We start from the raw sequence: 25,206 nt of genomic DNA on the forward strand, positions 1-25,206 counted from the left end.
GTGTGTGTGTGTGTGTGTGTGTGTGTGTGTGTGTGTGTGTGTGTGTGCGCGTGCGTGCAGGTCGGTGGGAGTGCGAGGGTGCTTTGTGATGCATGGCTGATGTCGCTGACATCGTCGTCACAGGCCACTTTCCACACACACACACAAACCCACGCGCTGTCACAGAAATAGCTGATCCTTCACATTATCCACACAGCACAGGCTGCATTCCTGACTTCTGCACCTTACTAACAGTACCTCTGTACTTTGGACCGCCATTTACTGGAGTTCCCCAGGGACCACTACTAGGACCCCCTTCCCTTCCACACCCCCTTTTTCAGCCCCGCTCCTCAGAATGGAGCCGAGGGGAAGCTCTCGACGGAAGGGTAAGTTTTTAATAACTGAGTCCTTTGCTAGCACCACTTTATGTAACCTATGTTGGGGATATTTGGTTACGCGTGTTGTGTTTTTGTTCTCTGCAGCTTTTCTTATTTATTTTTTAAAGGATTGCTTTGTAAGGCTGGTTGTTTTATTGATGATCTGGTATTATGTTTCTCCGTTTCTCACTTTAAAGGAGGCGTTGTTGTGTTGCCTACTAGATTAAGTGTGAATTGTTTAAGTGAGGAAAAGCCAATAGCTCTGCTCCGCTTCCGTTGTTGTGGGGCTCACTAAGTCAAAAGTCACGATGTATGAATGAACTGTAATGGTCACTGGGCAAAGAGTTGATGAATTCACCTAAACATGTATGAACTTTGCTGTCCAGCAGTTTAACTAAATCTGAACTAAAGAGCATGTAAATGAAGTCCGTTTGCTTTCATGTTTCTGCTGATTCTCAAACCTTAAAGCTTTCTTTTTGTACATGAAACTGGAGCTAACGGAACTGATTTTTGAACTCCCACTGCCTCCTAAAGCTAACCCTCTTTTATTTGATCAGCCATGGGCTAACTCCGCCAGCGTTAGGCAGCTTACAACGTCATCACAGTGTTGCAGCTTAGTGGTTATAAATAGGATGCGTGGTCATTTATCACCACAGTGTCCATGAGAGGCGTGAGCCTTCACCATTTAGCACATCCTCCTTGTACCTGTGCCTTGCAGGTGAATCTGTACCAATCAGTGAGCAGAGGGCTGATGGAGTCCCACTTTAGCCCGAGCTTCTCCTCAGCGAAGGGATGTGAGCGACAGAAGAAGGCGGTTTACCAACGTGACATTCAGTCTTTCAGCAAATGACAGACAGACGGACAGCAGCCGCCCCGATTAATAACTCCTTTCAACTGTGCAGTGCGTTGGCACAGGGAATCCCACTCCCTTATGTAACATCGCTGACTGTGATGCTCTTTAATCATCAGATGTTGGGGCAGTCTAGCATGCATCAACAGGGAGGAGTTAAAAAACACCTGCACTCGTAATAGCTTTTATCCTGCAACGATACCATGACTTTGAGCGAATATTTTGTTCTCTGGCACTTGTGTCATCACCTATTTGAAGTAAATTTAAAGAATGAATCAAAAACGGTAGCTCACCAGGTCAGAGATCAGTCCTAGAATGTTTTGTTGAAGATAGTCGGTATGGGCCTGGCATATGTGACGGAATCCACACCTCTTACTAACATGCTCCTGGTGACGCCACTCTAAATGTTGCATCCATTTTTCCGACAATGGTCTGAGCACAACGTTGTCTTGGGCCAAAGCTTGAGCCGTCTTTTGGCAGCGAGCTCTTTCATTGATTATAATTTATTAAGTGTGCAATCAACTGAAGGTAGAGGGCTCAAAAATAATACACAGAGATGAGCCTCATGTTCCTCTGCAGGGTTTTTAGTGTTTGGGCCAATCGTGAATCATGCAACATCTGGTACTGTACAAAGAGGGAATAACCCCTTTTGAAACATCTGTCCTAAAAGGATGGTATTTCTAATATATATATATATATATATATATATATATATATATATATATACCCATCTAACAAAAGTAATTGGATAAATGTCATCTACAAAGGATTTAACTGAGTTGAGCGTACAGTCATTGCCATTAAAATTCTCTATGCCCTCTAGCAATGTGCTATAGCGCAGGGACACTGCTGCCCACCTGCAGAAGTGGAACACACCTGCATTCATTCATCGACAATTACACAAGAGGCTTCACCTCCTCCCTCTCTCTTATAGACACACCAGCGGCTTCCTCGGAGTCCGTATTCAGTCTGGCTTTCAACCGCTTAAGTTTTGTGCTGTTGCTATTCATTTCTGACAGAGTAGCATAAATCATAGCGGCTCGCTAACAGGCTCAGACTGATGTAGAGAAGAACACCACGGTGAATTAGATTAAACAACACAATCATTGCATTGTTTGTTAGATCGGCTTTACTGTCCACAGTGATGTCAAGGGCTGTTTTATGATCGGACACCTCTATGTTTACGTATATGCAAAAGAAAAGAAAAGGGGAAGTGTCGAGAAGAGTGCACACACACACACACACACACACACACACACACACGGAGATGCAGTGTAGCCCCACATGCACTCTTTTACTGCCAAACAGTTAAATACAGCTCATGAACATCTTTCATACTACTCAGCAGTAAAGAATGGACTCTGGGTCTCAGTGCAGGCGTGTTTTTGGTGACTTTTTGGTGAATTATCGGGATAATCGTGAATATCGTCACGTGTGACTTTGAAACAGTTGTCTGACTCACTATCATGGTAGAGATGTAAAAAATAGAGAATTATAAAACGTATAAAATTGTTACTTAAAAAAAAGGTATTGATTTCTTTATGCAGGGGAACCTTTATGATGACCTACTTTAGGGTCGTTTGATTGTTTGTTTTTCACTAAAAAAGGATGTTTACTAAAAAAGATAGAAAGAAATATTTGTTTTTAACAAAATATTAAGTGATTCTTTTAGTGCCATTTTAAAAGTTTTACGCTTATATAGATAATTATTGGGATAATGAAAAGTCAATCACAATTACTGTGTTTTCCATGCCAAACACAGACCGTTAACTGCACCTCAATACTGTTTGATAAAAAGCCTTCAGGGTAGTTTCAGTTTAGAATGTGATACAATTTACAGTTGTTGTTGTTGTTGTTGTTGTTGTTGTTGTTGTTGTAGTAATATAAATGGAATATTCTCCACAGTGCAGCTACACTCATTAGTATGTAAGACTCCACTTGCCTCCATCATAAACCGACTCCACATCAGGATACATGCATTATGGTGCACACATGAGAGAATCACAGGATAAGCCTCGTGCCATTACGGAGGCATTGCTGGGCTTTAGAGATTGGACGTCCTTTGCAGCCATTATCAGCTTCACTTGGAGCTTTCATCTGCATTGCTACTCTCATTCCTCCCTGTAGAACAGGTGCACATTTGCCAACATTTACGTCATTTGCTCCTCACAAACACATGTGCACGTGCAGTGCACTCTCAGCATTCCTTGAACTGACATGAGCAGCTGAGGTTGGGACTTTTTCGCAATGCAGGGTGGGTAATAATGTGAAAGAGCAGCACGTACCTGGTCAGTCATCATAACTGTGCTGGTTTTGGCTCAGCATGATCTGAACCTTTTATCCTCCAACTTCCAGCCTACAGGGAGGGACAGCTTAGGTTTTTATGATCCTAAGCCTAAATCATTCAGTTATTATTATTTCCAATAAGGCGAACCCAGGTTGGTCAGTTAAAGGTCAGTCGTCCAGCACCTTTTGTGTTGCCACATAAGATGATGCCCATATATGTATCCCATGTTGTAAGAGGACATACACATGGATTTCCAGGAAGAAGAGTGAATCAGTCCAGGATAAATGGCGACTTGTGTAATGTGCACAGAGGCTAACATCTGTCACTGCTACTGTACAAGAATCTGGACCATGTCCCCGAGGACTGTTTGACAGCACACACCGACGCACACTCACATGTACACACCAACAGTTAGGGTGATATGTAGACAGACATGTACATCTTCCATATCGCCCCCCTTATGTTCTTTGTCCCTGTGCTTCTTCTTTTGTGTATAATCTACTACCATTACTGCTGGAACGGCAGTATTTGGTTTCTACGAGGAGGATTTGTGGCAGATGGCACCTTTGCTTAGTCTGGGATAGTGAAGTGCAACTTGAGTTCACGGGAGGATTTAATAACATGGAGGTGGGACAAAAACCTTTGCCACACATCTGTCTCTTTAGATATTATCTAGCTTAAAGCAGCACGAGATCCCGGCTCCCATTGAACTTCAAGGTCTTTGCAAACCTTACTTTTTTGAGTCAAATGTCTTTTTTTTTTTTTTTATTCCTTGTGAAAATTTGCAATACAAGACCAAACTGAAGTAATTATGTAGGTGCAGTGGTTAGCGCTCGTTCCCAACGCGGCTAAAGAATGAATTACATTAGCAAGAAGCTATCGTTAGCTTGCATTTACGGTGGCTCTGAATGGTCAAACCGCTCTGACAAATGCAGAAACACAAGAATCTGACAGCACACACCGACGCACACTCACATGTACACACCAACAGTTAGGGTGATATGTAGACAGACATGTACATCTGTTCCTAAACATTCTATGATGGACGAGAGTTTCAGAGTTGGTGTGTAAAAGTGATGGACACAACGTGAGGTTGCATTTCTTTTTAAACGACAATTTCAGATACAAAATACAGCAAAGAGACATTTTTATTCCACATTAGGCAAAAAACAATCACGACCCAGAGCTCCAGTACAACGAGACATAATCTATTTAATTGAATTACTGTGTCACTAAATATGTTTTTAACTGTGTTGTCTGACATATTGCAGCAGGTGTAGTTTGACCATTACACCTGAAGTGACTCCAATGATTCTCTTCCCTCTATGACTGACGTCAGGAAAACTCACCAGATCTGGAAACAGTGCTGCCGGTTTTAGCCTGCCACCGGGCCTCAAAGAGGATTTAGCTAGTATCATTTAAGATTACCTGTGGTGTTTAGAGTCCTGCCAAGCTAACCGGTGACTGACGGGTCCATTCACCCTTGGCTGCATCCTCGCTGTACAATGGTCATCTTAAATTCATTCCCCTTCATCCCAGCTTATTGAAACATTGTGCCGTCACCTATTATGTTCTGCTATCCCACTCACACTGCGTTTTAAAGAGCTACACAGAGCAAGGACATAGTGACTTTCCCTGTGATTACCAGCGAGCTAAGCCACGCTGCAAGCCTCTTATTCCCCATGCAGCTGGATCAAGCAGTAAAAGTTACCCATAAAATCCCCACTGAGGGTTCAGAGTTCAGTTCCACTGATGAATAAAGAAGACTCGCCACAGCACCCGTCTCAATAATGTAACGGGCTGGAAAGACATATGGTTGTGAGTATTTCTCGTCATATTTTCAGGCACCGCAGTGTTAAATTGTGCGGAACAATTTGCTTCAAATGAAGCTGTTTGACTTTGACTAATGGAGCACTTTAGTCTAAAAATGGCAGCTAACATTATGAAGCAACCAGCGGCAAATCCATGCCACTTAGCTAAAATCAAGCTAGCTGGCTAACCTTAGTTTAGCTTAGGTTACAGTTTGCTAATTGGCTCCCTGTCCTTGCATCGCTATTGGCTCGTAGAAAACAAAGGTTAGTGAAACACCTTTGCTTTGTATTGTTAAATCATTCATTGTTGGCTAAAGTCAACTGGCTTGTAGAAATGAGTGGAGAGAGACATGACAGCTGGCAGTGAGCATAAACGTCACATCCTTAGATTTTCACATCCTTTACATAGAAATCTGTCCACAGTTATTAAAGGCAACAGAGAAGGTCTCAGTTTTTAAATTACCATTATTTTACGGTTAATACATGTAAATTGCTTCTCTTAGGTTCTTTTAAAAGTAATGTTTGAGGATGACAGTGCAATTAATGAGTCATGTCAATTTTATAAATGTATAAATTGCCTCCAGGGGCAAATGATAACTCTATCATAAGAAGATTAATCTGCAACTATTTTGATAATCAATCACTATTTTGTAGGTATAACATACCAAACATTTCATATGCTCAAATTAAGGGATTTGCCAGATTTTTTTTAAATTGATCTCTGGAGTTTAATCTGTTCATCATACAAAACAAGTTGAATAAGTCAAAAGGTCAACCAGCTCTGGGAAATTTCAATGGGATTTTGTTTCTGACAATTTATAGAATATTATGAGAATAGATTATTCTTTAAAACAGACTAAGCAATAAAAGAACAAATTGTCTGCAGCCTTTGTGCATAGAGCTGGAGGGCTCGCTTCGATAAACACTGGATTCATCACATCCACTCAGCAGTATTGTGACTGAACCACTGCATTGAGCCGCTTGTACTCAGTTAGACTTTGGCTAGTTCAACAAACGGCTGCAGGAATCTCTGGATGGGTTGTGTCTGCAGGATAGCTTCATGTTCTGCCCTGCATCATCCTTGTGGGGGCTCTGGTATGGACTTCAGTTTAAGAGGTGTATAGTCACCTTCTCTGTTGTATTTCCCTCTTTCATTCCTTTTTGAATATTTATTCAATTCAATTTATTTTATATAACCCAAAATCACACATTTGCTTCAGAGGGCTTTACAATCTGTACAACATACGACATCCTCTGTCCTCTGACCCTCACATCGGAACAGCAAAAACTCCCCCAAAACCCTTTAACAGAGCTACAACACATTCAATGCATATGACAGAAATGATTCATATAATGAGAGTAGTGAGGCCACAGAAGATGAGCTTGATAACTGACGCTCTGCTCCCATCCTACTTTTTAAGACTCTAGGAACCACAAGTAACCCTGAATTTAGGGAGCGCAGCTCTAGTAGGATAGTATTGTACTATAAGCTCCTTAAGATATGATGGTGTCTGACCAATTAGGGCTTTATAGGTGAGGAGAAGGATTTTAAATTCTATTCTAGATTGTACAGGGAGCCAGTGCAGAGAAGCTAATACAGGAGTAATATGATCTCTCTTCTTAGTTCTTGTTAGTACACGAGCTGCAGCATTCTGGATCAACTGGAGAGATCAAATCAAATGTTCTAGTCTCTGGAACAGGACGATCAATGGTGTTGAACGCAGCACTAAGGTCTAACAGGACAAGAACAGAGACTAGTCCTTTGTCTGATGCAATTAGGAGGTCATTAGTTATTTTCACCAGGGCTGTCTCTGCTATGATGCTTTCTAAATCCTGACTGAAAATAACTCCTCAAATAAACGATTGTTACGCAGAAAGTGACACAACTGATTCGCGACCTCAAGGATCTTAGAGAGGAAGGGAAGGTTAGAGATCGGTCCATAGTTAGCCAAGAGTGGGCTTCTTAAGAAGAGGTTTACTCACTGGTAAAACATCTTTAAGCAGCCTAGTCGGAATGGAGTCTAAGAAACAGGTCCAAGGTTCAGACGTAGAAATTGTTGAAGTCAGTTTGTGAAGGTCGATGGGAGAGAAGAAGGTTCTACCTGTTGGTAAGCTGCCTGTGTTTAAGGATGCTGGTTGAGTGCAGGAGATTATTCATTTTATCTCTAATAGTCAGTTAGAACCTTTGTTTTATTCTTTGTCTTATTTGCTAAGGCTGAGTTTTATTATGTGTTGGACTGGATCTACTGCAGCTGCTTACTCCTTTTCTCTGAGACAGCAGCCTGAAGGTCATACTATGTTGACCTACAGTATTATTGAGGAGAGAACAGGGTGAGTGGCTCTTCCTCCTGTTTCATTTGGATATTCTTTTCTTCCCTAAAATAAATCAAAATGTTTCTTTAGTGTGTACAACACTCTGCCTCCCAGTTATGAACCTGTGTGAATGCGTTTATGCTTTCAATCCTATGACGCAGGAAGAGACGCTCACGTAGATCATTTTCTGGATGTAACATCCCTCGCTCTTCACACTTGGACTTGACTGCAGCGTGGGGCTATCTTAGCCCCGAGCACCGGCTGTCAGTTCATTCAAAACATTTGCTCAGTGCGTTGCCGCGTCGGTTGCCGGGCCCCGGCAGCAAAGAGACAAACCGGTTCACAGTTTGGATCTAGAATGTTGTCTCTGACGGCGTCGCGGCTGCTGCGTGTGACGACTGTGTGACTTCTGATGCGGTCGGTAAAGTGGAGAGGAAGCAGAGAAGAGGGCGTGCTTCTCAAAATGACCATTGACTGAAATATAGGTGGTTTGGTTGAAAGAGTAAATACCTGTAGAACCTAAGCTCATGGGGCAGGAGCTCAAAACAAGATCCAACTGTGTTCTGTTAAAGTGTATTATCCATTCTTCTCCAAGCGTCATGAGTACTCGAGTGTACATCTACGATGACAATGAGACAGACGATTACTGTCACATACGACTGTCTTGAAATACAAATTTTGTTTTAGTTAAAAACATAATTATACTTCCCATGAATATAAATGACATATAATCTTTATCACAAAGTTTTTTGCTCTTTCATTGGAAAAAGAATAAAATGTTCTTGTCCTTCAAAAGGTATAAATATGGCGACTATTCACCACAGCAGGGGTGCTCATCAGTGTTCTTCTCTTTAGGAGAGTGTGTGGCTGCACATGCCAAGAAGAAATGATCTGTCATTTTAGAACCAATTGAAGGACTCCTTCCATTTTAGTGAGAGGGTTAGTAGATCCCAAATACATAATCATAAGACTTGTTGCTAAGTACTCATTCATTTGCCAGACAGGCTCAATTTTAAGTGTGTGTGTGTGTGTGTGTGTGTGTGTGTGTGTGTGTGTGTGTGTGTGTGTGTGTGTGTGTGTGTGTATATTAGCTCAGTTACATAGAGTGAGTCCATTTTCCTATGAATTATTAATGCATATTATGAGAAGTCCTCATCGTGATCTGGATTATTAAAACGTAGATGCACACAAGAGCAAAGCAGAGACTCCAAAGTGGTTTTGGGGCATTTAGTCTCTCCACTGTTTTACGAATGGAAAAATCCTTTCACATCCATAATGGTTTGGAATTGTTGGCTCGCAACGTGATTTATTGTTTTTAGGTGTTATCATGGCAACATCCGACATGCTTTCTGTGCAGAAGCAGAAGGTTGGTAGTGTGAAACAAAGTGAAACAAAGAAAGGACCTGAACACGAGACCATGAAATAATGGTTGGTCTTTGAGAAAGCTGGTTTTTGCAAATACACTTGACATTGGAAACGTGGAGTATTTCTTTGCCGTCCTACACTCATATATGTTAGACTGATACTTCATTTATTGTAAAGTAACAACTGTGCTGTGTTTCCACAGGTGATGGCGTCCCAAAGGAAAACAGTCCCTTCATCAACAACACAGACAACGACAAAGGCAACAACTACGATGGCACCAACATGGCCCTTTTTGAGGTAATCGCCTCATCATCAGCTGGATGTAGCCCTTGATCTCTGCGCAAAGGGGGGGTGCTAAGAGACATGACAGTAGCTGTGTTTCCATTCACATATTTTCATTCGCATATTGAAGTTTCACATCAAGTCTTCTTCAATACAGCATGATGTTCATTAAGTAAATTATGTTCCTTTTTAGAGTCAAATAGACCATAAAGAGGAGTATGATTTAGGGTGGGGCTAGCTTGTGACTGACAGGTCTCTGCCACTACCAGAGCCGTATACGGCGTCTCTACGTCACTCCTCTGTAGTTCAAATATGGTCACTGGTTGCAAAAAGCCAAGATGGCGACGACCAAAACGTCAAACTCAAGGCTTCAAAACCGCAGTTCACAAACCAATGGGTGACGACAAGACGACTACGTCCACTTCCTCCACACAGTCTATGCCCATGACGTGTGAATGCTGGTCTTCATCTCTTGACAACATGAAACATGACCAATAGAAGCTGACATAAAAGAGCAATTAAAAGCTGCTCAATTCAAACAAATCACTGAAGACCTCTTTCCATTTCTTTCTGGTAGATGAGTTAAAAATAGCCGACTTATTTAGTTTACTGGCAGATTACAGCCATGCGTAGCCTATAGCGCCAACCTCTGAGCAAACTATGCTGCAGTCTAGTCACTCCATAACAGCTGATGCTAAGTGCTAAATTTGCATTCCCTTTTTTTTCCTTTATTTTTGTTTTGCAGCATTTCAAAGAAATTTCTTAAAATTCGCTCGACAATTAGACGGAAACGCTGCTGATGTGATTCGTTTTGCAAATACATCAACATCTTTCATTCACGCCACAACTCTTTCTGCACTTTAAATGAGAACCAACTTGTCATGCTAAAGCAGGGGTGCCCACACTTTTTCAGCTTGCAAGCTACTTTTAAAATGACCAAGTCAAAATGATCTACCTACATTAAAAATGCTGAATATCTATTTATTTATATATATATATACTGAGTATACTTTATATTTACAATATATGTTGGCGTACCTTTCATAACTGCATGAACCCTTATGGCACAATACAATTCTGTACATGTTTGGTCATTACCTTACTCTGATGACTTGCACTGAATGGGATTGGCCAGAGTTGCATAGTCCGGACAGTAGCTGCTGGTAGCCCGCCTCAAGCAGACTTCAAATGATCATCAGTCATGGTGGAACGGTGTATGGACTTAATGTTCTTCATGTGGGAAAAGGCTGACTCGCATAAATAAGTAGAGCCGAATAATGCAGTCAAGAAGGTATCACATGTCCTCATGTTTGGGTACTTTTGCTCTGTGAGAAAACTGTCCATGAGCCCTGGACTTCAGCTGAATGTCAGCTTGCAGTGTCAGAATCTCATCCTCCACTCCAGACGAGTTCAGGTGAAACAGCGTTGCAATTTTTGATGCGAGTGAATCAACCTCAATATCTTCCCGAAATGTGCAGCACATAAGTGTAGCACCTGGCTCGAGTAAAGCAAAGTCTCGAAAGCGTTTGTCAAACTCTGACAGACACTGTCAATCTGTTCTGTGTAGCGCGCACTGTCAAGTTACGCGCACGCCTTCCGTTGAGTCTCCAGCTCTGACGCGAGGTTTTGGACGTTTCCCAAATCATGGCGCTGCAGCTTTAGCTTCTTTAGTAGAAATAAATTGGAAGGCTAACTAATTAGCTCGCCGGAGTTTTGCAGTAGCTCGCGCGGTTGACCGCGCATACGTGGTGACCCGTGTGTTAGAAAATCAAGTGGCAAATGCCATGCGGACATCTCATTTTTTTTGAATGGCATGCGATCTACCCGCACTACCTCCGCGATCCACGTATTGGGCACCCCTGTGCTAAAGCATCACGGTCAGCTGCAGTGAACTCAACAAATAAACCAGGAGGTGGCTCTTTTCTTAGCTCAACAATGCGTCAATCAAAGACTTTACTTGCCATAAAGGCCGGTGCGCTCCTTCTGGAACTCTCGGCTGAACTCTTTCCAGGTGCTTTGCGCTGCCATTTGGCAGACTTTACCGGTCTGTGGTCACTGGCCCCTGTAAACAATCAGTTAGGCACCGCGGCTTGAGTTTTCACCACTTAGTCTGAAAGGAGCTGACCCAGCCGCGATCAGTTAACTAAATATTGCACTGTTTATTTTGACCCTGGAGGAGTTTGTCTTTTGAAGCATATTATATATATGGTGATGTAAGTTTGTGATCCTGCTCTTGTTCAGCATATTTACAAAAATATTTTCCTTATTGCAGGATGAGATCGAAAGCAACCCCATGGTGTCGTCCCTTCTCAACAAGCTGGCAAACTACACCAACCTCACCCAGGGGGCCCAGGAGCACGAGGAGGCTGACAATGACGAGGGGCCCAAGAAGAAAGAGGTCAAGGTACAGCAGCCTCGTTTGATACAAGGGTTACATCAGAGCGGTTAACAGTTGCATAATAACACTGAACTATCATTGCATAACGGGGGGGCCTTGACCCATGAAGCCCCGCTGTTTCTTTGTTTTTATTCAAATCTTTCTGGGAGTATGCAAACTTGGTCACCTTTATTTCCCACTATAACATATAGTTATCCTGTTACTTTTGAGTGTAAAAGTATTCAATTTAGCAAGTTAAATATTGTAAGAGAGTAAGTACAACTCCAGTCAGTAAGCCTGTTTAGCTTCATTCATTGGTTTTGTGCTTGAAAGTAGAAACTGAATAATTGGGCCCTTAAAGTTACTGTGAGGAACTTGTTATGAAACCGTCTCAGTGTAATACTGAAGCCTTTTTATTATTCCTTTAGTAAAGGAGACCATCAGAGAGAAGATTGACTATTTCTACATAGTTCTTCTTAATGCTTGTCATCTGTTCTCTCGGCTCACATTTTGCGTGAAATCAGATGAAGTCATGCAGGTTCACAAGAACCTTCTTCAGCTCAGACTCCAGCGGGGCCTCTGGCTTTGCTGCCGCCTTCAAACTGCTCCCCCAGGAGCAGAGCTTCTCCTCTCTGGGAGCCAACACCAACACCACACTGCTGGAGACCCAGGTCGTATTGCTGGAGGGGAGGGAGCCACGGGAGAACCAGAACCAGGACTGAGCGGGGAAAGCTGTCAGACCCTGCTGCAGTAAAAAGAGACGTGTTTTAAAGGGACTCTGGTGCTCGTAAACACTACCACTGTTGTCCTCAGGGACTGCCGAAATTGACACAAAATGAAAGAATGAAGAATTTTACTCAGCAATAGATCCCGTATTACCACAACAGAGGCTACTTTATATGAAGCCCAGTATTTAGTTTTACTAAAAAGAACCTGATGATTCAGAGATCAGCGGGGTTCTAAGAAAAGGAGAATGAAAAGTAGCCCCAGAACTACCATGGGGCACATAGATGCTTGGGTAACCACAGCTTCGGTCCCATGCCAGTTGCTCCATCCTGTCCCCTGCGTGGAAAGAGGCCTCAGGCACCTCCCACCGGCTCGCAGGATCCGTCTTGGTCAAGACTTAAGCTGACACCATCTTCGCCCCTCTTTGTCTGGACCAGAAGGACTACTAGCACTCTACATTTGGAGAGAGATGGATAAAAAGGTGGCTGCTTGTCAATAACGAGATGATCGATTGGACGTTTTGTGTTTTTCTGACATGCTGTTGCGAGACTACAGTTTTCTCGCAAGGAACGCTTTCTTCTGTGGTGGAAGCATTGACGGATTCTCCACCAGTATTGTCGCTGGTTACTGGATGGTGTTGTGGTTTATGTAATAGTGTCACTGAGATGTCAGCGACACATCGGTTGTTCAGCGAAACGATGAAAAAGATGATTCAAACATGATTTTGTTTTTAAACCACAGCTTCTAAATTCAAAGCGTGGGAGCATGAATTTGGATCTTCATCACTATCATAACTGATTTCATTACTACCAAGTAAATACAATGTCTTCCTTTTGAACTTCCCCTTTAGATATGTCTTTATTTCCCCACCTTTAATCCTTCTTTGTCTTCTTACTCTTGTCTTATTTTTTGCTGCTGATTGTTGATAACATTGCTGATAAATACCCCTCCCCTCCCCCCCTGCTCTGCACCTTGACCCCTCCACAGAGCCCTCAGATGGGGACCTTCATGGGCGTCTACCTCCCGTGCCTCCAGAACATTCTGGGGGTCATCCTGTTTCTGCGACTCACCTGGATTGTCGGCACTGCCGGCATCTTGGAGTCCCTGGCTATCGTCTGCCTGTGCTGCTCTTGTGTGAGTACTCAACCCTCTCTTTACCCTTATTACACTTTCTAGAAACATCTTAAAAATGGAGAGGAGAGGAAGGTTTTAACATCTGAGGCTCCCTCGTTGTTCTGTTTGAGGATGGTACAAACTGAAAGGAGCTGGAGTGACCCTTGATGTGGATATTGAGTGTCCTTTATCAAGGATCTAGAGCCATTAGAGCAATGACATGCACGATTATGTAAGAGTGCGCAGCGCTTAATGTACACATCCAGGGCTTTAATGTGTTATGACTACATTAGCACACCAGAGTGAATGTGTGTCCATGAGTGTTTTTGTGACGCGGGAGGGGGCAGATAGGACCTCAACTTTTTTTCGCAGACGGGGGCAAAATGTTGGACCGACGGCAGTAATGAGAGACAGGTAGGTTGACTTAGTGGTCACTGATCCCTCCTATATTTAGCCACTGTGACTCTCCATTTCCCATACGCTCCGCGCCTCTAATGTGTAATCCCTCCATCTGCAAAGTGTCAGAAACACAGCGACATGCACACCGTGCACACATGCACACAGTGGCTATATTTGCCGACCCCACGGCAGACAATGGATTACTTCAGATTAATCAGGGAAAGTACCACGAACAGAAGTAAAACCTCGGGCACCCTCTGAGTCGAATGCCTTTCGCCTGATAGTGGAATGCTCTAATAGTATGACATGATCAATTTCACTGACAACATGGCCAAAGTGACCACGTTCCAGACTATGCTACGTCAAGAATTTAAAATCCCAAATGTATTTCCTTTGTCTTGTAACTGAAAGAAGCAGACAAAGCCATGAATTTCAACTATTTCTGTTTTAATTTAGTAGAATAATTATGTGCTGTGAATGAAAATATTACCCTGCGTCTGTAGCGCCGTGAACTCACACCAGGCTGTGTAGCTGTAAAAAGAGTTTTCCCTGAAAGAAGTGGATGTTTTCATTTGTTACAATAGCTGACGTGGGTTGGGCTGGCTGCCCTCCACTGCGGCGCTGCTGTTGCATAACAACAGAGCCAAGCTTAGTCAAACAGATTAATGTTCATTTTCTCAGCTGAGGCCGCATCTGACTTTGCACTGATGGTTCCTCATCAGCTACCTGCTTATAGGTCATGTTCTTTATGCTTTTGACCAACACCAGAAATGTCTAAAAATAGCTAAAGGGAATTGACTTTAGCGTAGCCCAGTAATGATTTACTGTGAGCACTTTCTTCTTTCATACTCCCTTATTATTCATCACTCATAATTCAGTAATTCTTCTTTTTGTCAATGTTCACACCGTTTCTGTTTTTTTGCAACCAAGAGAACTACAGATGAGGCCAGTGCAGAGGCTCAGAGAGTCAGGATGGCTCTCATGAGACCAGGTCTCACGCTAACAGAAGAGAGTACAGAAGCTTTTGTTCATTAGCTCAGTACGCAGCGCATCACGTCATCATTAGCCTGGGCTGTGTAGAGCTCAACCACATGTATACAGCGAGTCGTTTTCCAATTCACAATGAAAATAAATCACTTTACAAAGGGATATTTTTGTTGTTGTTGTAATTTTAATGTAAATAAAGTGCCACAAAAGCATCAGAATATACTAATAGAGCTTGTTTATTGAAATAAAAAGTGTCAGTGGAGGATCCCTCGCACCGCTCTCCAGAGGTCCGGGCTAAGCCCTGAATATCCTCACGTCTACAACTAGAATGCAGTTGCAGCTATGAAATGCAGTGAGACGTCTGATTCATCTGTGATTCAGGCCGAGTGTCGATCCTTGTGCCGGGTTGATTTAGTTAATAGTTCTAAGTTGAGTTAACACGTCAGTAAGAATTTCAATGAGATGAGTTTTGGGCTACATTCATTCATTCTATCAATAAACATGATTAATAAGCACGGTGAGTGTCCCTGCAGCAGCAGGTGTTTTGTGTCTTTAGGTCACTACAAGTAGCTGCTTCTCTATAGTGATAGATGGCTTTGTATTAAAGTGTTATTTGTGTCAAAGCTGCATCGCTGACATTACAGTTGTATATTTCTAATGATTGCAGTGACCTTACTCGTACTTGCTCTTTGTTGTTATATCTCCATCCTGTAATGTTAATAAGATAAGATACTGTGTTGGAGTTCAGTCAACAGGATCTTTGTCTCAATGGCGGCGTTATGTATGAGAGGCAGTCGTCTGGACGCTACGTTAGAGTCATTATTAGCTACATGTAGATGTTCACGTTGAGCTATTTAGTGAGAAATGTCGAGCAGTTTGATTGTGTCAGTTTGGCTCACTTCTTAATGTGGATCATTAAAGAAATGTGACACACCAGAAGCAAGTTCATTTAGTTTTGTTAAGTGATGGCTTGTACTGGGTAACTCTGAGCTCCATGGATCTCAATGATGTTTGCTTAAAGCAGTTGTTGGACCATGTTTGTGTCTGACTGGCCTCTGGCTGAATTTCTTCTAGAAGCCCGTAAATCTCACAGGATCTGGTAAGAAATGTGTCCACATGGGAATTGCGTGGTCCTTTTTCAACATGTCTTTCAGTACTTCTCTTTGTGTACCTGACTCGACACAAGCTCGTGTGGAGCTGCTTTAGGTTTCATGTGAAGCGGAAGTTAAACTTGTCAGCTAATTGGCTTTGCTCCAGATCGTCTGCCACTTTAAACTGGACGTCCGGCACAAGGTTTATCTCGGTCGTGTCCTTGTCCCTGCTTCCCTCCTCCTCCTCCTCCTCCTCCTCCTCTTTCCTTTGTCTTCTATTCTCTCACCTTCATGCTTTCTCCTCTCTCTCTTTCTTGCATCCTTTAAGTTTCCTCGTGTCTTTCTCTCTTTTCTCTTCTTTGTGCCTCTTATCTCGTCTGTCTGCTCTGCCCTCTCTCTCATCTGGAAGCGCTGTTAGGTAACAGGCTGATGTAAATATCCTCCGTCGCAAGGACTTTCAGGGAAAAGCTTGTATCCATTACCAATCTGAGAGATTAGAGCAAAAGCCCCTAAGAAGTATTGTAACCGGATTTATGCCAGACTAAGGACTCCAAGTCTCCTCTTTGTTTATGTGATTTATTAAAGAATTATTAGGCGGGCATGAAAAAGTGACCAAGGAGTTTTGTTTGTATTATTTTCATACTTTCTTTTGAATGTGTGATAACAGCATCACAAGCTCCCTTGTTCCAATGCATTATTGAACGTCCCGTGTGTACGGTCTTTAGATTTGACCGTTTTGTTCTGATGTCTTTGTTCTTTACTGTCCTCTGTCAACAGACCATGCTGACAGCCATATCCATGAGTGCAATCGCTACCAATGGGGTTGTGCCAGGTAAGACGCTTCGTTACTCGGACATACACAAACTTAAGAGACAAGATTTGTCTTTTTTTCTGCTTACTTGGTGTTCTAATGAGGCTGATGTGCTCACGGTGCAACTGGAGTGTTGCTATTTGACTGGTTGCTGAATAAACTTATGTTATAGGATATCTTATCACTGCTCCTTCCTCCTTTGGTTTATGGTAACTGATATACGTAGGTGTCTGAGGATTTAAGGCACAGAAGTGTTTTAAGTCCCAGGGCTTGATCAAAACCGTGACAACGATGTCCCTTGTTTAGTGCATCCGTGGATGTATTACAACACGTCTTAGTCCCTCAAAAGCTAATCCCTATAAACAAATTCTGCATTCATTGGTATCGGAAGCGTTCTGATTTTTCATTTGTAGTCTGAGTAATATTGACCAGTCACATTCGTGCAGGCCTTGGTTGCATGCAGGTAAACAGCCCACGTGGAGCGCAAAAGAGGCGGAACGCATTGGCTAAACCGCAATCTGGGAACGCATTGGCTATCGGCCGACGAAGATTTCGCTTTTTATTGGTTTGAAATTAGCTTGTAGACTGGCAACCTGGGAAAGAACCCGGTCCTACACATAGTCTCTCAACTCCAGTCTCGCATCTCAAGTTGCTAATCGGACCGTAAACAATGAGCAGCACACTGAAAAGGAAATCTTGGCCCAGATATACACCACAACCTCAGGAATATAGCCCCTTTCCCCAAGAGGCTTCTCCGTCGTCAGACGATGGGTTCAGAGATTCTTAAGAGAAGTTTCTTTTCCCTCATAAAACTCACTCCCACTATGCTCCTCTCTTTCTCCCAGCTGGAGGCTCCTACTACATGATTTCCAGATCTCTGGGCCCAGAGTTCGGTGGAGCTGTAGGTCTCTGTTTCTACCTGGGCACGACCTTCGCTGGCTCCATGTACATCCTTGGTACCATAGAGATTCTGCTGGTGAGTGAACACTCCGTTGACTACTTTGACAAAGCGGCCATCCTCTCCTATATCTCCACCACCTACGTCTTTTTTCCCCCTTCTCCATACAGACCTACATCGTGCCTAAAGCAGCCATCTTCGTGGCAGAGAAGAAGGAGGACGAGGTGAATGCCCTGCTGAATAACATGCGCGTTTACGGCACGTGCTGCCTAGCGCTGATGGCCGTGGTCGTCTTCGTCGGGGTGAAGTATGTCAACAAGCTCGCGCTGGTCTTCCTGGCCTGCGTCATTCTCTCCATCCTGGCCATCTACGCTGGAGTCATCAAGACCATCTTTGAGCCACCGGACTTCCCGTGAGTCCGAACGATAACCTGCGATGTTGCGTGGAACCATGTGACGCATAAATAGCATCAGACTAGATCATTTTAATCAGCGTGTGGTTTCAAAATGTCTCGCTCCTCCACGCAGTCTTTGCATGCTGGGGAATCGCACTCTGGAGAACCAGAACTTCGACAGCTGTCTCAAGACGAAGGTCATCGACAACTTGACGGTCACTACCAAGCTGTGGAACCTGTTCTGCGACGGGCCCGAGCTCAACGCCACCTGCAACGACTACTTTGTCCTCAACAATGTGACCGAGGTGCAGGGCATCCCCGGACTGACCAGCAAAGTCATTTCAGGTTGGAACACTGTGTTTCCTCTGGAGGTTTGGAGTAGAAGTGTGCAAATGTCCTCTAAAGCCCTTTAAACTTCCCCTCATGCACAATTAACTTGTCCAAGTTAATCAGAATTAGTTTTTGTCTCACTCAATCTCATCCTGTCATACTGGAGCAGCCAGATTTCATGAGAAAGAAGAGTGTCGATGTTTAAATACTGTCATCTCAGTATGAATCTCTGCTATTGTTTCATTAAGTACAGTGCAAACTCAGAACATTCCTCAATCTTATGTAACTGTTGACGAGGACAAACTCTGCAAAAAAAATGCATTCCTGAAATATTTCTTGTGAAGCATCTGGGTCAAACGTGTGCAGACGTCATGTGATTATTTTACTCTCTCTGCTTTCTCCATTTCTATGTATTTATTTTGTTCCTCTCTAGTCTCTCTTAAATAGCTCCTCCTTCATCATCCTCTCTCTCCAAAATATGTTTCTTCCCCTTCCGATTCTAATCTGTTTTTCATTTTTGTCTATTTAATAGTCCGGACCGCTGCTCTTACTAGAGGAACTCCCCAGCTTTGACTACCAAAGCTCACTCAGCACCGAACATTCATGTATTCTAAATCATCGGACACTGATATCAGATAAATGCTTGATCTGATGTTATCAGTTATATAGAAACAGTTAATGTGTCAGGACTGTACCGAATAGTTCAAAGCTCCATTCATAACGTTGACAGTTGCCTTTTCTATTCTTCTTTCTCTTTTTTGCATATTCATTGTGTTTGAACGCAGCATTTCTGCCCAGTAGCAGATGAAGACCAGGCTCCACTAAGATCATCAGTAGCTTCCAGCGGTGGCTTTCATTGATTATGACTCGTGTCGTCCAAACTTTACCAATAACTCCAGAGAGTTGTAACGTCCAAAAGTCAATGTTTGTTAAAGGAAAAGATAGATGTAGTCATTTCAGAAATTCACAGCATGTTTTTATCTCACGAAATATGACGACAGACAAAAAAAGAAGACCTTCGGTACAGCCCTGGTATTAGTCACATGTTTGATTCTGCTCTATTCCTCTGGTTAGGTCAGCCAGAGAGTGGAATAGTTTTTTTGGAACACACTGTGTTAAGGCTATAATGCCACAAGCATGGCCATAGTCTGCTTTTGTATCCACAACCAATTGCTTGACCGCTGCCTCTTGTTTCTTGTAGAAAACATGTGGTCAGTGTATGGCCCTCTGGGTAAGTTGGTAGATGACCCGAAGATGGCGTCAGTGGGGGGAGATGCCTCTGCCCAGGACAAGTACTTGCCCTATGTCGTCAACGATATCACCACCTTCTTCACGCTGATGGTTGGCATCTACTTTCCGTCCGTCACCGGTGAGACTGTGACACACCCACACACTCGACATAGTCGAAACTGATCAAATTTGTTTCATTTCTAAAGATGTGCTGTCGTGACCCTCCCCTCCCCACCTCCAGGTATCATGGCTGGTTCAAACCGGTCAGGTGACTTGCGGGATGCCCAGAAGTCCATCCCCATCGGGACCATTTTGGCTATCGCCACCACCTCCTTCATCTGTATCCTTTAACCTTTCTGTGAGGATAATATCAGAAAGTCTTGTCACATGGCTACAACTGTACGTTTAACAATGTTCGTCCAGCTTAATCAGCTGGCCCTTAAATTGCTTAGTGTGGAGCTTGAGAATCACAGCTTCAGTTGCCAGAAATAGCTGCCAGGTTTATAGGTTGTTGGCAGGAGAGCATTGGAAGAATCAAAGGCCTAATGCAGCAGAGCAGGTACCTCCTGTAGGATTGTGGGTAGTGTGGATAACTTTAGCTTTAGAGCAACAGGAAAGGGAAAAGACTCTGCCCACGGGTTGAATTTACTCTCCTGAACAGTGCTCTCCAGACGTCACCTGCGTGGTTCTGTTCGGTGCCTGCATTGAGGGAGTTCTGCTTCGAGACAAGTAAGAGAATAAGTATAAAGCGGTACACGTTCCATCACTTCGGTTTTGTTCCCCCTCTTCTCTTTTAGTATCTTGAGGGCAGATGGATACGATTATGAAGTCGCTAAGTGCCCTCATCATTAGAGGCTCAGATGTTATGTTTTCAGATATTTTGTGATGTGAAAGGACTACTGTACCATCGCAAACACGTCTTTGTCCCGAGTCCTGAGAAGTACTGTTGAACCTTTGAAGTAATTTGACGCTGTTCATAGAGCTCCATTGTTGTCTGTTAAACACTCATCAATGAGCCACACTGTTGCATTGGCTGACATCGTCCTTCTTCACCATGAACACACGGCTGTGGTTTATTTTCAATTCATTATCGGTGCGGATTACATTGCAACCCGTTTAGCAGCTACACTATACTGGACCAGGTTCAACACTTGTCCCCATTAGTCACACAGACACAAAAACATGTGAATACAGGCTCCGAGTACCCAAGTCACTCTTTAATCGCTCATTAACCATCCGGCTGCCAGAGGCTGAAAGTAGTCCCCAACAAATGCACCATTTCCTCTTCTTTGATTATTGTTTGCTTAGGATAGTAGTTCCAAGGTGGGTTTTATTCAGCCTCTTTTAAACATGAAAGTATTTATTTACAGATTTACGTCATTGGGGTGAAGAGGTTTTGTGCTGAGAACCTCAGACTGGCTGGGTCCCTTGTAAAGTTTTGACAGATTGGCTAAAGCATGGCTGCTTTTGGTCTTCTTAAGGGATTTGATGACAAAAATAAAGAATAACACCAGCTTTATCCGTTGAAGACAGAAAACATGCAAAACACACGTTTCATAGTTCATGACACAGAAGGTCTTTTTGTGGCTATTTGAAAATATATATATTTTTCGCAAAGTATTTTTTTGTCTAATTAACTCGTCTTGATCCGTCATGAGTCAATCAGTCTGTTTCATTTTTCTTTATATACAGCATGGTCCACATGTTTTAACACAAGGCATTCATTGATTCCATGTGTGTAAAACATTACATCTTTAGTGATGTACAACATGCTCTTATGGATGCACAGATGCACCCACAATACCTGCTACTAAGATTTAACGATTTAGTTATTGAAATGAACTATTTGAAGTGCTGGTAACATACTTAATGTACATGATCTATGGCTGAATACAGACATCCATTAGTGTAAATGATTGTTTTTGCATTGCAGATTTGGTGACGCAGTGAAGGGGAACCTCGTGATAGGCACGCTATCATGGCCCTCTCCCTGGGTTATTGTGATTGGCTCGTTCTTTTCCTGCTGCGGGGCGGGGCTGCAAAGTTTGACCGGTGCCCCCCGCCTGCTGCAGGCTATCGCACGAGATGGCATCGTACCGTTCCTGCAGGTCAGACGCACACGGTCAACACAAATACAGTCCACGCCGTCCTCAGCCTCATGTGCTTTTATGCTTTAACGTCATACGTGACTGTGTGTGCTTTTAGGTGTTCGGTCATGGGAAAGCTAACGGAGAACCCACCTGGGCTCTGCTGTTGACCGCTGGGATCTGTGAGATCGGAATCCTCATCGCCTCCCTGGACGCCGTGGCTCCAATCCTCTCCATGTCAGTATCTGTTTGCATAGTCACATTACATCCTCTCTTTCCATAAAACCAGATCAGCAGAGAAAAGTCCATGATCCCTCAAGTATTTGACTTACAGTGGCTCATAAAGTGGAGGTTTAGATGATGAGTGAATGTCTTCCTCCCACAGGTTCTTCCTCATGTGCTACTTGTTTGTCAACCTGGCCTGTGCACTTCAGACGCTGCTGCGGACGCCCAACTGGAGACCACGCTTCAAATACTACCACTGGTGGGTGATGAGTCACTCAGTCTTACAAGTATATTGGTCACTATCTACAGTGAAAGAAGAGGATATTGTTATGAAATTATTATTCAAACTTTTAATTATTATCAAAGTTATAATTTATTAAAAGTCACTGAGGTTCACCTGAGGCTTTTAACACTGCATGTTTAACAATCTGTCAGGCTTTTTTTAAGGTATAATATATAACTTTTCAGCATTATAATCTAAAAACAACGACACCTATGCTATTTATTTTTATGAATTATGACCTTTAATTATCCCAAATGTTTCCAACAAGTTTCCAACCCAGAGAAATCTGTCATTTTAATAAAGGTAACCTTTTGTTTAATGTGGTCACCTATTAAAGTCGTAGCCTCTTTGCTCATGAGTCACCTCAGCGTTGTCTGCCAGAAGTTATAAATTGAACGTTTTAGATCTTGGTCTTTTGTAACTGTATATTTTAACCAGATGAAGGATTAGACTAATCAGATTTATGAATCTGAAGTTATCAGAGAAACAAGCTGAGCCAGCGTTAGCTCCAGCTCTCCTTGCAGGCCCTCCAGGACGTCCTTTGTCTGCCTAACAGCGTTGGAGAACCACCCATTTAAAATGTGAAACTGCTTCATTTTTGTGTTTTTATCAGTGCTAATCTCCGTGTGCCTTTGTTTCTGGAGAGGAGGAGACCTCTGCTGTAAAAACCTCCTAAATGATAAACACTGAAGGAAACCTAACCAGTAGAAAGTGACTACAACCTCGTGGCAGGAAATAGTATAATGTGTGTTTAACCTGTCAAGGACCTGCTGCTGAGATGAGTCTTTCCTCATGAAGTTTGTTCAGTGGGGTTTGTGTGATGATGGCCTGAAGTGAGTTCAGTTCAGCAATACAGACAACCCTAGCTGTCCGCTCTGTAAATGTAGTTACTGGAGTTGTAAAGTGTGTGTTTCCTCCTGCAGGGCTCTGTCCTTCCTGGGAATGAGCTTGTGTCTTGCTCTCATGTTCATCTGCTCCTGGTATTATGCTATTGTGGCCATGGCCATCGCTACCATCATCTACAAATACATTGAATACAGAGGGTAAGAATGACTGTGGATGCAATGGTTTTTCATAGGTGTACTGTAAAAAGGAAAATATGACATAAGTAAGGCTGGGGAATTGTGCTTGCAGAAAACAAACTAAATCAAAGTATGTGTAAAACTGATACATTATATAGAGAATATAAAATGCTTCAAGATACATGTATGTGATCAGACATCTTGGTATTTACTGCTATACCTACGAAATACTGCTTTAAATGCAGGATTTACCCGAGCTACTGAGGAGGGGAAAAACAGATTCCCACATTTAGGATCATCCACCTCATTATAAAATGAGCCACATGTTCTATAGGTGTCCTCAGCTCGTGAGAACAGTGTGATCCTCCGGAATAAGAGAGACATTTAAAAAAGGCCTCTTGGATGACACCAAATGCAGCTGCTGAGCTCAACACAAAGGTGCTTGATGTACGTTGAAACAGGAAATGTTCTCACAGAGCCAAAGGAACTGGACTAAACTAGCAAAACACACAAGACACCATTTAAACCAGCAGGTGTGAAAACAGTGTGATACTGTTGAAATACATCCACCTACTTTGGTTTTTAACAATCTGTGTGTGTTGTCATTTAGTTGCTTCCTGTGCATGTCAGTAATTCATGGTGAATCATTTGTTGGCTGTAGGGCAGAGAAGGAGTGGGGAGACGGCATCCGTGGCCTGTCGCTCAATGCAGCCCGCTACGCCCTCATCCGCCTCGAAGAGGCTCCACCGCACACTAAGAACTGGAGGTACAGAGTGTGTGTGTGTGTGTGTGTGTGTGTGTCTTTATGCTTGCTACATAGTGAGGACCGAATCAAGTTTTTAACCAACCGAGTGAAGGCATTTTTGGAAAGTGAGTTGGCCTGTTTGAAGATTAAGACTTTGTATTTCGGTTTAGGTTAGGGTCATGGTGATCTCTACACACGGATATCTGCATATGAATGCAGAATCTGAAGGTAACGGGAGAAGATTTTGGTATCGGAAGCATTCTGGTTTCCGTTTGCAGCCCCAGGAGACAAATTTGGTTTGAGCATGCGCTGGTTGAATGCAGTCCGTGTGGAGAGCAAACGTGGCAGAACGCATTGGCCGAATTGCAAACTGGGAACTCGCCAGCTAATGGCTGACAATGATTTAGCTTTTCATTGGTTTAAAATGGTTCGTGAACTACCTACCGGTCGTACACGCCATCTCTCAACTCAAACTCCATGATGGCATCTCAAATGCTTAATCAGACTGCAAACAATAACCGGTGCATGGAGGAAGAAGTCTTGACCTGGGTATCTACTGGCTACACCGTTACCCCAGAACTATTGTTCGTTGTCCCCAGAGGCTACATCATCATTAGATCAATAGCCGATTGGCTCTGAGATTGTTGTTAGGGTAAGGGCTGGGGTCACACATTTGTTGTGATGGTTAAACCAAGGGCCCTGGGAATGCATTATGTCAACGAGGGTCCTCACAAAGACAGGAGTACAGGGACGTGGGTGGGTGGGTGTGTGGGTGTGTGGGTGTTACAGTAGACACAGTGCCACCTGTCACCGTTGCTGTGGACAAAAGAGAGACAGGAATAGACACAGAGGGTGAATTTGAGTAATCTCTTGGTCTTAATCTGACAGAGGTTGATGAGTCTTTATACTGTACTGAGGACCACACTGGCTGAGCTGACCTGTCCAAAACACCAAACCAGTTTCATCTACTTTCTTGCCACTCTCTGTGGATTGATGTGATGTTTCCAATGATACAGTTGGTGCTCATTGGAAATAACAGTTGCCCCTCTTGTGCCAAAGGTCTCCCTGCATAATCAGCAATAAAATGCTTTTCACAGCGGTGTTTACAAAGCAGTTGTATTGAACTGTGACACATAAATCTGACTTGCCTTTTCCCTCTCTCTCTGTCACTCTCTCTCTCCCTCTCTCTCTCTCTCTGTCTCTGTCTCTGTCTCTCTCTCTCTC

The 25,206-nt window shown here is 43.1% G+C and overlaps 1 protein-coding gene across 5 annotated transcripts in view; it reads left to right on the forward strand.

The window, feature by feature from the left end:
- slc12a7b (solute carrier family 12 member 7b) overlaps window positions 1-25,206 on the forward strand; it is a 63,946-nt gene that overhangs the window by 28,019 nt on the left and 10,721 nt on the right. For 4 of the 5 annotated variants that reach the window (XM_031876756.1, XM_031876757.1, XM_031876761.1 and 1 more), the window contains exons 2-16: window positions 9,185-9,279; window positions 11,537-11,668; window positions 13,355-13,501; window positions 16,735-16,789; window positions 17,614-17,744; window positions 17,837-18,078; window positions 18,194-18,405; window positions 19,592-19,759; window positions 19,862-19,960; window positions 20,292-20,349; window positions 21,554-21,728; window positions 21,826-21,944; window positions 22,093-22,191; window positions 23,139-23,258; window positions 23,899-24,003. In XM_031876756.1, coding sequence (XP_031732616.1) covers window positions 9,185-9,279; window positions 11,537-11,668; window positions 13,355-13,501; window positions 16,735-16,789; window positions 17,614-17,744; window positions 17,837-18,078; window positions 18,194-18,405; window positions 19,592-19,759; window positions 19,862-19,960; window positions 20,292-20,349; window positions 21,554-21,728; window positions 21,826-21,944; window positions 22,093-22,191; window positions 23,139-23,258; window positions 23,899-24,003 — 1,957 coding nt within the window. Of the gene's footprint in view, window positions 1-27; window positions 366-9,184; window positions 9,280-11,536; window positions 11,669-13,354; window positions 13,502-16,734; window positions 16,790-17,613; window positions 17,745-17,836; window positions 18,079-18,193; window positions 18,406-19,591; window positions 19,760-19,861; window positions 19,961-20,291; window positions 20,350-21,553; window positions 21,729-21,825; window positions 21,945-22,092; window positions 22,192-23,138; window positions 23,259-23,898; window positions 24,004-25,206 lie in introns of those variants that run through there. The other variant, XM_031876758.1, reaches the window with a different exon arrangement.

Source organism: Anarrhichthys ocellatus, unplaced genomic scaffold (genome assembly GCF_004355925.1).
Source record: "Anarrhichthys ocellatus isolate YVR2014 unplaced genomic scaffold, GSC_Weel_1.0 scaffold115, whole genome shotgun sequence".
Classification (NCBI taxonomy): Eukaryota; Metazoa; Chordata; class Actinopteri; order Perciformes; family Anarhichadidae; genus Anarrhichthys; species Anarrhichthys ocellatus.